Source organism: Poecilia reticulata, chromosome 5 (assembly GCF_904066995.2).
Source record: "Poecilia reticulata chromosome 5, P_reticulata-male-v2, whole genome shotgun sequence".
Taxonomy (NCBI): Eukaryota; Metazoa; Chordata; class Actinopteri; order Cyprinodontiformes; family Poeciliidae; genus Poecilia; species Poecilia reticulata.
The window spans coordinates 17,404,312-17,416,706 of NC_088834.1; the positions used below are offsets into that span (position 1 = coordinate 17,404,312).

The 12,395-nt window shown below is 38.3% G+C and overlaps 1 protein-coding gene across 2 annotated transcripts in view; it reads left to right on the forward strand.

Annotated features, from left to right (window-relative positions):
- Positions 1-12,395, forward strand: part of srgap3 (SLIT-ROBO Rho GTPase activating protein 3) — a 74,487-nt gene that overhangs the window by 28,306 nt on the left and 33,786 nt on the right. For both annotated transcript variants that reach the window (XM_008409847.3, XM_017304820.2), the window contains exons 3-4: positions 7,838-8,000; positions 12,093-12,155. In XM_008409847.3, coding sequence (XP_008408069.1) covers positions 7,838-8,000; positions 12,093-12,155 — 226 coding nt within the window. The remainder of the gene's footprint in view (positions 1-7,837; positions 8,001-12,092; positions 12,156-12,395) is intronic.

The window sequence follows — 12,395 nt, forward strand, 5'->3', positions numbered from 1 at the left end:
GTTGGCATAAACCAATCAAACTCCAGGCCTGCATCTAGTAGACTTTTTAAAAATAAAATTAGTAAAAAAGATGAATGGATTTTAGCTTTCAATGAATTCACTAATTCCACTAAGAATATGTGGCGAGACTTGAAAAATGCTGACTGAGCTTGAGCAAATTTGTAAAAGAAAAAAACCAAAAAAAAAACATGGAAAAATGTTTTTCACTAAATGACCAAATATATCCTGAAATACTTGTGGTGGAGATTGTTGAGAATGGTTTATAAAGAATTGACTTAGGTCACACTTTTAAGATTTTTATTAAATGATAAAAATAAAAACCCTAAATCCCTTTACTTAACGTCATCATTCTGCACTGTGTTGTGTTGATCTATCACAAAACAATTAATTACTTATTGGTTTATGGTTGTAATGCCACGAAAGATAAAGATGTTCTATGATTATTTTTGTGTGGCTCTGTAAACATAATTCCTCTTAGCAACTCATCAAAATAGGAAAGACAAGCGAACCATGGAGTTAAGTAGATGTATTTCCGTCTTTACACTGAATGACTTCAAGACAAAATTTGACTTAACTTGCCCACACCGAGCAGGACGGTGGGATGAGGCAAAAAGGAGGTAGTAATATCTCAAGATCAATTTCACAGAGCAGCAGTAGATTCTTCAGTTTTATGTCAGAGCAATAAAAAATGTATTTATTTTAAAGCTTTTGAGAGTAAATCTGATGTTCAGATTTAATCTGGAGTTATATTTCATTCGTAACCCGTGCATATTGAACTGGATCAAATTGCCAAGACCGTAAAATTAAGTCTGAAAAGGATTATTACCTCCCATTTTTGCCACGTTTGCATTTATTACAGGCACACGTCCTTATTTTCTACATGGTTATGACCTCTGTTTCAATAACTGATTCCTTTCTGCTCAGTGTGTGTGAACTATTCACACTGCGACAACAAAAAAAAAACATGCAAAGCAACGCTTCACCTTGTGTGGACTCTCGATGCTTGTAATCAGCTGTGACACACCCTTTGCTGTGGTTTTCTTTCTACTTAGGAGTAGTTAGGATAATCACAAGCCGCCAAAAACACCAAATGAGCCCAGACTTGAAAACCACTTGTGTTTGTCCAATCAGAACAGTTAGCTGGCAGAAAACCCAAAACAAGCTGTATGTATCATCGGAAAGAAATGCAAAGCCTTAAATTCTGACATTTTAATTTTCAGAGTTTTGTTTTGAATTTACTGCTTTTTAATAAAGCTTTATCTCCGTCTCCTTGTACATTAACGGGAACATCGTTTTGGCCATAGCCTCCCTCATACAGTAGCTGTCATTACATCCTATTTTATGCATGTAGCTGTGTTTTTATGCTCAGTAATTAAATGTTTTTAAGGGGACAAAACAATAAAACAGCATAGCGGAGTCATCCCAACCAGGATGGACTTGCGCATGTCCTGGATCCAGGCCTACAGCGTGTTGGCTGAACCCTTTTCCCTGCTGATTCATTAGCAAGCTGTAGCTTCTTGTGATTTACAGCTACTGCAGCCATAGCCACACCGCAGCAAAACCAGCCAGGAATCATTTTGCTCTATCCCACTTAACCTCACTTGCAACAATGAAACCTAATACTTCAGGAGAACGTGCGGCCCTGTGCAACGCTTTTTGTTTTCTGTAGCTGAATCCACAGTTTTCAGTGCGAAAACGAGGCAGAATTGTGAAAATGCAGCACGTGACATACCTTCAAAAATAAAAAACTCGGTGCACAAGTCTGATTATGTTGTGGGTTTTCCTTAATTTGCAAAGAGTCATAAATATACCTTTAAGGTTCATATACATACATACAGTTAGTCCTGCAAGGATTTTGCCCACTCTTTTGGTAGAACCAGTAGAATTCATTTAAACTGGTGGCTCCAAAGTAAACCCAAATATGTCAAAGATGTTTTGTTTAGCTGTTGATCTGAGGTGAAGTTGAAGAACTTGGAAGCAGTGACATCTTTCTTCATTATTTCACCCACTGGTAGATGGAAAGACTAAGCATAATCCTACCAACACCATGTTTAACACTTTGCACAATGTTCTTGTGTCTTAGTCTCTTCTTGGACTTTTTTGAACGCACTTCTTGTGGTCAAGTAGCTCAATGCTTGTCTCATGTAACCCTAAACTTTTCTGCAGATGTCTTTTAGTTTTCCTATGTAGTTCCTATGTACACAGTTCAATCAAGCATGAAGAGGAAGTTTTAGGAGAAGGGCCTGGGCGAACCACCTTTCTAACGCCCTCCCTCCCCGGAAAGGGAAATTTGGGCACAATTAGGTTTTCTAATTGACAATGATCCTAAACATTTACACATTTTGGAGCAGAAAAAGCAGGAAACAATTAAGCTAACCTTGTTGAAACTTTGCAAACTATGATTGAAAGCTTTGTCCTAACTCTGCCTGTTCTTCTGATGATAGTGTGCATCGATCCACCTATTCCAGAAGGTTGCTAATGGCTACAAATGCATTTGCTAAGGGACATTCAGTTGAATAGCTTTAGGGGTGAAGCTATATATTTTAGCATATATGCATGCATGTGACAGCGAGACTGCTCAATAAATACAAATTGTTCACCCAGTGCTTGTTTTATAAAAATATTAAACATCCAAATTATTACCCAGAAAATTAAGTCTTCAGTAGCATAATTAAAAGCACCAGTTTAATGTGGCTTTTATGTCCATAATGATAAGTGGATAGAAACTTATATTGAATTTTTGGCTTTTTGGTTGTTTCTTTTCTGGTATGTGGTCCTTTTCCCACTGAATTGATGTTTCTCTGTACGTCATATTTATCAGGAAATGGTTTGAAGAGGTTCTTGGAGCTGTTATCCCCTTTAGTTACGATGTAACATTGTAGAATGACGTTTGCTGCTGTTGGGTGGTGCTTCAAACACCGACACTGAGCGGCTTGTACAGCTTTATACCCACTGAGTGCAACTATGTTCTTGAAGTACGTCTCCTTTCTGGTGGCCTGCAGGGCAGAGGGTAAGAGGTTGAGCTATATCTCACCAGGCTTTGTTTGTTTGAACAGAGGAGCAGGTGCTCGATCGGCTCCCGTCAAGTTGACGAGCCCAGCTGGCAGATGTCAGCTCACAGACGATGAATGGATCAGCTGGTTTGCAGAGCTTGTTTTATGTTTTTTCGTATCTTTTCAAATCCCCATCTCGTCTTCACCGATGGTGCCCTGCTTTGGCCTGCGCCTCTGTACAGCTGTGCGATGTCAAATCATGGAACTCTTAATAGAAAAGACTGAAATGGTGACTGGTGTGTCAATGTAGAATAACAAAGAACGCGTAAAATGGAGCCAAAGTGAACTTTATTCCCAAAGCTCGAACATGTGCCTCCTCCTTGTCTTTTGAAGCTATTTGTCTCTTTTTTTCCCTTTTTCTTTGACTGTTTTATGGAGAAGTGGAAGCGAGGCAGTGTGGAAGAGATTAAAGGCTGCACAGAACGGAGTCCTGAGTTGATAAATACAGACTTCCTTCTGGAAATCCTGGCTCAGACGCATCACAGGCTCTGAGGGACTGGATGGTGGAATTCAGTACAGTTATAAGTAAAGCAATGACCCTGTTTTATGACTCTCACTGATGTTGGTTGCGTGCAGTACGAGGGAAACTTCAGTTTTGTTTATCATTGTGTGAAGGGATTATTGGAACGTGTTTCAACTTTAGAGTTTAATGCTCATCGAGAACATTTAAGCATTTATGAATTGTTCTATGTTGATCAAAGTATTATTGCTTTGTCACATAGAGTTTAGTGGCTTGGCGATTTGTGCCGTTTTAAAACTGAACAGTTTTGTGCCAGATGTTTAAAGCTTGGCATATTATTTTAAAAACGTAACTCAGCTTTATACTTATACACTTGTTTTCCCCTGGACTGAGGAACACAGCAAACATTTCTAATATTCTCTGCTAAATCTGTGAACCCTTCACAGCTCAGCTGTATCAGATAAAACCCCAGCCCTGTTCAGTCCGTTTAGTCGATCTCTAGTTTGTTTGCCTAGAAAGCCTGTTTGTTTGGGGAGGTGTGAGCACCAAAACAGTGAACTTTGGTCCGCCTAAAAACCTAGGTCTCTGTTGGGTTGAAGTGAACTCTGGCGCAGTTCGAATGCTCGTGTGAATGCCAGCTGGACCGGAGAGCGCTCCAAAAGCAGGAAATGACTACAGTGCAGGGATTCTGGACAAATACAACCAAAACACGTGTCTAGCACCAAGAGAAGAAATAGATTGTGGTCTTTTACCAAAGACAGTAGAGAAATCCTACAACCACTAAAATCTGATGCCACTTCATTTTGATTTAGATTTGGAGAAGAAGGAAGTTGCGTTCCTTGTGTTTTTTGTTTTTTTTTGTGGTTTTCATGTTTTCTCCAGTGGGTCTTCGTGCAGCGCCTTCACAGACGAGGAGGTAAACAGGTTTTTCAAAGGCTTTGGCTCGTTTGACACGGTGCAGTGGGAAAGTGAACAGCAGCATCTGAAAATGTAACAGATGTTGTAATTTTGATCCCCAATTGAACTGAGTTTCCCAGACTATGAGGTGTGAAAACTCCCCAAGTTACTAGTTACAGGACGAAATGGGAAAAAGTTCAAGGGATATAAATAGTTTTGCAAGACACTGTGGTCAATTACCATTGGGTGAGAACAATGCAGTGGAAGCAAAACGACTGTGTGTAACTTCCTTTTTCACCCCAAACTTTAATGGAAACCTTTCAGCTTAGCGTTTGGCCTTTTCTACTTGTTAGTGATATATCTTGGTTATCAGAGGGCATCAGGCAATCAGCAGGTCCTTTGTAGGAAGATGGAGGGAAGTATAAAGAAAAGAATTTGTGGTGCAGGTTGTCTTTTGTGATTGACCGTCCCCTGAAGACATAGGAACTGGTCTGTGTCAGTGCCATAAAACAAGCCAAAGAGCTACAATTAGTACAGTGTTAACAGACTCGGCTCCCAGAGACGCTGCTGGTGAAGCACTCCGGCCTAATTAACGGCCCTCTGCTCCTCATTTCTGTGAAATGAGGGCAGCAGGGAGGGAACAACAGATTTTGTGTCCTCTGTTTCTTTCAAGTCTTCACAGCTTTTGTCCTCCATATGTAGCATTTGCACTCTTCACATTTCAGGCTTTCTCATTCCTCAACTTTATTCTCATTCAGCCACCACGTTGAATATGTTTCTGTTTTTATACTCACTTGTCTTTTTCTTTGTTTGTTTGTTTTTACTAAGTATTAATTGCACATCACTAAAGACACACATAGTGTCTTTGAAATATTGGATAATTGGTTTATAAATGCTAGATAAATACCGTTATTTATTATTTACATAACTTTACTGTAGATATTTGATAAAAGAGCAGTATCCTAAAGGCTGAATCAATGCATGTCTTTTAGAGACAACCTGCACTAAGTGTAATGGAAAACTTGTATTGAACAGCTAATTAGCTCATGATGGTACTTTAATTGATACACACATCTTCTTCTGTTTTTAAGAGATTGAAGCAGGAGGAGCAACAACAAACTAGAAAATTTCTGAAGAAGTTTAAATGGGGCCTGCCAAAGTGTGCCCGTCAGTCGGAACCCAGCTTTCTGATGCTAAAAATTAGCATCAATGCTAAAGTAAGCTACAGTGTACTCAATAGCATGAGGAGCGTCTCAAGCATGTTGAGTAACATGGATTTACTTCATTCAGTATGTTAAAATTAGCACATTAGATAAAATTTGCCAAAATGCTAATGGTAGCCTAAATATCGCTAGCATGTTGTCTTACATTGACTTCCTCCATTCAGTGTGCTTTTCATGGGTAATGAATAAAAAAATAGCTACAAAGCTTATTTTATGGAAAAGGCTGCTGTTAGTGGGGAGAAGTTCACTGCCGTTTGTGTTAATATTAAAGCATTGCCTTCTGATTTTTACTTTAAAAAAGTAAACGTCAGATGTTTACTGATTTTTTCTGATTTTTTCTGGTTCAGCATCTCTTAGCAACATATTGACAACAAATATTGTTATTGTTCAAAAAACACAAGATTTCTTCTGGTCTTTTGAAATACCAGCTGTCTTCTACTACTTAACAAGAACTGTGCAGTTGGTGAATTTTGCAGAAAAGTGGTTTATTTATTTTTTTGTCATTGGTTGTAAATTTATTATAAAACAGATATTCAACACAAAAGTAAAAATCTGATTTATACTTCGTGGCAGTTCATTACTAGAAAAAAACGCTAATCTCTTAATACTAAATTAGTAAGGATTATTATTGTTTATAAAACATAAGCTCTTTTCAAATGCTGCTTACCTGCTGAGACACGAGCAATTTACAGCTGGTAAGTTTTGCAACTAAAAATCAGATATTTACTTCGTGGCACTTCGTTACCAGAAAACACGCTCGTCTCTTAGCAACAGATTAACAACAAATATTATTTTTCAAAAAACATAACATTTCTTCTGATCTTCCACTAATTTTGCAGAAAAGTTAAAAGTTTTTTTTTTTTTTTTCGTCATTGTTGGTAATTATAAAACAGATATTCAACACAAAAGTAAAAATCTGATTTATACTTCGTGGCAGTTCATTACCAGACAAAAATACTCATCTCTTAACACCAAATTAAAACAGGCAATATTTTTGTTTATAAAACATAAGCTCTTTTGAAATAATGCTTACCTGCTTATACACAAGAAATTTACAGCTGGTAAATTTTGCAAAAGTTAAAATCAGATGTTTACTTCCTGGTACTTAGTTACCAGAAAATGCGCTCGTCTCTTAGCAACAGATTAACAATAAATATTGTTATTGTTCAAAAAACACAAGATTTCTTCTGGTCTTTTGAAATACCAGCTGTCTTCTACTACTTAACAAGAACTGTGCAGTTGGTGAATTTTGCAGAAAAGTGAAAATGAGTTGTTTTTTTTCTTTTTGGTCATTGATTGTAAATATATTATAAAACAGACATTCAAAACAATTGTAGGTTCAATTAATTGTGAAAATTAAGTATAAATACATGCATGTGGCTTTCAACGATATGGCAAAAATAGACCTAGGATTCTACCCATCATGCATTGCTATTATCCATATGTGTGGTATCACATGAGGGCACAACAGCAGCATCTGTTTTTAAACGATTCGGCTGTCTAAGAGTTCAAAACCACTTAATGAAAATGTAAAATCGCTGAAAAAAACCCCCTGATCTGTGTTTCCTTAGGATGATATGGTTTTTGTATATTTGTTCACTTAGGTATGAAAATGCACCCACAATATTTGCCACTTATCAGCTTCATTCAATGTGATCAGCATCATGAAAGCTCTCTGCAGAGGATGCCTTTGATGTTGGTGGTGCTTATCCGTTTCTCTTCACAGAGAAACCCAATTCCCCACCCTGTCCTGGTTCTCTTCCTCCTTCACTCTCATTTCCCCCCCTGCTCTGTTTTGTCTATGCCCCTCCCCCAGGGTTGTTTGATTGATTAAGACCCTGATGTGGATGAGACAGGTCAGAATTGGTCACGTGTTTGCGTCTGTGTGGATAGATATAAATGCACCTTGCTCCCTCTACTTGAAACCACCCAAGGCAAAGTATAAACTGATTATGCAGCAATAACGCTCTTGACTCTCTGGATTATTACGGTCACCAGCATTAAAAAATGTATCCTTTACTAACTATGATGCAGTTTGGTGAAAAGGGAAAACATTCTCATTCGGGGAGAAGCAAAGAAAGCCTCCTTAAAGTTGAGGTTATTTATCTTGATGTAACAATCCCCACTAAGGAACACTTAGTCGCTCCGGGTTTCATTCATATGGATACGTTGACACCCGTGTATTGTTGTTGTTATCGTTCTAGGAAAGACCAACACTTGCTGTCCTCCGTAAACTGCTGGTATCTGTTGCTGAACCAGACGAGGCGCGAGAGCCGAGACCATGCCACCCTGAGCGACATCTACACCAACAACGTCATCGTGCGCTTGGCTCAGATCAGCGAGGATGTCATCCGCCTGTTCAAGAAGGTCAGTGAAACCGTCACCCCATTGATCTTAGTGTGCTGCAAGCGCACAAAGCATGTTTGACTACAAAAGAAGACATAAACCACAGCTTTGAGCATTTGTTTTTATAAACTGTTGTCCTCAATGTCATGCTGTTCATGTGCGTATTATTTTAATATTCTACACACACAGATGCTGGTTCATGTGTAGTTGAGTGAGTTTTTTGACTCTTAAACCCATTTGCCGACATTTAAATTGTTTACTCTAAAACCTATAGAGGTGTTTTTGTCTGGTTTTGTTGATGTATGTTTGGTTTTGGGGGCTGACAGTGAATATGTCCAGTGTTTGTAACCTACCAGATGTTTTCATGGTCTATATAGAGCCTTAAAAGCCGTTTAGGGATAAAAAAAAGTGTTCTTCCTTATCATCCTAAACTCTACATCCCCTATGAGTGTGAGCAACATCTGGCTGACCGTCAGCACATAGCAGGAATAACTTGGGTCTTATCCAAACACCAGAACTGTGTTTTCACCTTGCGGGTTTTCCTGTAGGTTAAAACTCAGTTATGTGTGTCGACACCTTTCCAGACCTGAAAAGGAAGAAAAACCAAACCAGGTTTAGACATCTGTTTCCACATGTGAGAGGATGAATGGGTGGCTCGGCTGCAGCTATAGCTGGCAGATATATTACACAAAAATAAATAACTTTAAACAAACATTTAGTTTTCATTGCCATTAACCATTTTGGTCCCAAACTACAGTGTGGGTACTAAAGTTAATGACCCTGGGAACTGTTCACACAGCAGTCCTTTGTCTTTCTTTTTTCTTTCTTTTTTTGTTTAACTACAGGCTTATTGTGAAATAGACTTGGGATTTTCTTTTTAAAAATCTACTTATAATATTCTGGAAATATCCAGCAAAACAGCTCTTTAGAGAAATGTGCAATAATTTTTATTTTTATTTATTTTTTTATGGAGACTAGTCATGACGTTCCTGATGCAGAAAATCAACCCCACAGTATGAAGCTGCCACCCCTACGCTTCACTGTAGGGACGGTGTTAGCCAGGTGATTAGCAGTGCCTGTCAGTTTAGCTTTGAGTTTAGGCCAAAGAATTATATTCTGGTTTTATTCAAACTAAAAGAATAGTTTTTTTGGTTATGAAAAACATTTTTGTGATGTGTTTAAGGTGAACAGTAGTTTTTGCCAAGTAAACAAAATCTGCATTTTTAAATCAGCAATATCTCACAGCTTTACTGTACAAAAATCACAGAGAAAAACTATTTTTTTCTCTGTGAAAAAAAACAGTTTTTTTCACAATGTATAATTAAACAATAAAAGATTGTTTAAATATTTTTTTAAACAATTAAAATAAATGTTTAAAAAAACAAATAATTGACTATATTTGGTTTAGGAAATGTTTTTTTCTTATATCTGAAAGTTTTTGATTTTACTGTTTTTCTGCTTGTCATTTTCTGATTCTGTCCATGAAGATAAACCACTCTGAAAACATTTTGTTGTACATAAACATTAATAATTGCCGCTTTGAAACACAATCATAAACTAGCTTGTAGTCATTAAAAAGAAAGAAAGAAAGGAAAAACGATTTTCAGACCTTTTGTAGATGATTGCATCCAGTTGGTTAATGAATTGTTGTAACCATGTATCAAATTTTTAATCAGTTGTCTTGTTTCACTGTCACTAGTTCAGTTTGTAATTCTCCAAATCCCCAGTTTGAATGAGATTAAATCTTACAGGGAATTCACAGAGGTGTTTTTAATTTTCTAATTTTATTGGCTAACTGTACCTTTGATCACAGTTGTGAAGGCTTTATGTCCCACCTGTTTGCTTCTTTTGTCTCACTTACAAAAATATAAAAGAGAATATAATGTGAAGCTTCTGTGCAGCTACACACGTCAGATTACGCCTCTAAAAAAAAAAAGCATTTGCAGGCAATTACATCCCACCTGTCACGGCTCTAAGTGTGTGTTGCATCATGGTTGTTGGCTTGCTGCGTGAACCCTCCCTGCTCATAAACCTCTGCAGTGCATGCTGCAGTCTGTCTCTGCTCAGAGCCATTGATGCATACAGATGCTGCTCACCAGCTGCCAGTGCCCTCAGAGGATGTATCATGTTTATCGAGTTCAGAAAAGCTTACTTGAACACAGCTTAATGCTTGTACTCCAGATACATTGCTCAGTTCTGCAAGTAATAATTTTTTTGATACAAATTTCATGTGCACTTTAAAATTAGGATCTGCTCATTTCAGACCTAGCAGCTTTAGTTGTTTCCAAGCCAGGTGTGAACAACTTTCACCTTCTTTTGAATTTCTCTCTCTGGTTGTGGTTTGTGCAGGTATTACTCATCTGTCTTTACAACAGATTCCTGTTTCCCTTGTGTAAAAAATAAAAGGCATTGCTCAAAGCATTGCTCATTTAGTCATGGTTTTGACTGTTGAAAACGGTTTTGCGGTTGTGCTTTAAAATTTCTAATGGAATTTGAAAGATTTCTTAACATAACATAAGAAAGTAATTTTGTATTTTATTGCTCAGTATAAATTTTGTTTGCAGAGGTGGAAATGAGTCATATAATACAATTAAAATTCATCTAAAGAAAGATTTAGTGTGCAAACAATGGAGGTTTGATGGTGAGAAGAGGTTGGGGGAAAAAGTGGGCAGCAATTTGTAATTTGTATACAAATGCCTTCTGATTATTTATAAATTAATGCTTATAAATAAGGTACATGGACAAGTATGATTCATGTTCTTTCCCTTGGTTGTTTTTATCTGTAGTCTCCTCTGTATATGTTTTAAAATATACTTAATGTAAAAAAAAAAAAAGTTGGCTATTAACCATTGCCAAATAAGAGAGCTAATTTACATCACATCAGAACAAGCTGATTTTCTTGACATGTTTGCAGAGGTGATACTTCCGTCAGGTCTGACAGTCACACTGATGTGTCCTGCTGTTCGTGCATTTTCACACGTCAAATAAAGGCTTTCTGTTGCTCCTGCACAAACCATTACTATTTTCAATGTAACAGGTAAATCTCCCACTAAGCAAGCTAGCGGGAGAGCGCTAAACTTGCTGTGTGGTTTGATTGTGTCAACATGGATGTGTGTCAAAAGTTATGACGATTGTTATTTTTAAGGGTTTGTGTTTGGGTGTTTTTAAAGGGGATTTAGACGTTTGGCTGGTTAGTAAAGCTCTCCTCCTCCTCCTCCTCCTCCTCCTCCTCCTCCTCCTCCTCCTCCTCCTCCTCCTCCTCCTCCTCCTCCTCCTCCTCCTCCTCCTCCTCCTCCTCCTCCTCCTCCTCCTCCTCCTCCTCCTCCTCCTCCTCCTCCTCCTCCTCCTCCTCCACCTCTTCTTCTTCTTCTTCCTCTTCTTCCTTCTTGCATTGAGTTCAGTGTCGGGTCTGCAGTCAGACCGCCCTGCAAACTGACTGCAGACTATTCCAGCCTCGTCTGCAATAGTCTCTGATCTTGCTTTCATCTTATCCCATTTCTGTTTTCCTCTAAGAAACAGAGGAAAACAAACTTTGATGGGATCTTAGCAACACAATGTGAGCTCCATGATGAGGATGTTTTTCTCAGTTCAGTCCCATGTTATATGTTAGCACAAACGTTGGATTTTGAGACATGCTGTGCATATTTGAGCTGCCACATAAGCTGCTATTATCAGTTCTGCACTTGATTCTTCGGTTTTCAACATGGGTTAAGAGAGTCAAGCTTTTAAATTGCAGTACGAACAATCACACTAATAGTGCCTATGATCACATGACCCAACACTGTGTCCCCTTTAGGCCACTAAAGTGTTTCCTAACATGTTTCCTAACATGTCTAGTGTCAGGATGATACTTGTTCTGGTCACGTTTCAAGATGTGAATGGTTGTCGACTTGCCTGGGGAGACGGATCAAGGCCACGTTTTTTTAAGGAGAATCTGAGCTGAGTCATTGCTCAGGTGAATTATTGTTGACTTCTCTGAACTAGCTACGGACATTAAACCTGCTGTAGTGAATGCCGTTTGCCTCACCAAAGTCATACCTTTGAGACAGTCGACTGTGCTTGTTCCATCAGGCTACAACTGACAAACCTTTTTCCTGTCTTGTTGTTTTCCAGAGCAAAGAAATTGGGATCCAGATGCACGAGGAGCTGGTGAAGGTGACAAATGAACTTTACACTGTGAGTAATAGACTGCATCTCCCGCAGATTGATCTCTCACACCTCATCTCATCGCCGTACCAGGACAAAGTTTTTCGTCCTCTCTTGATCTTTCTGACGTCTTGTCCTATTTGCCATTTGATTTTTTTCCTTTTTACTTCTTTACTTTATATTTCTGTGCCTTATTGAGGGCTCTGCCTATCATGCGATTGTTCTTGTTGCCTTTTAGAAAATCCTTTAGCTGAAAAGCAAACACATGCT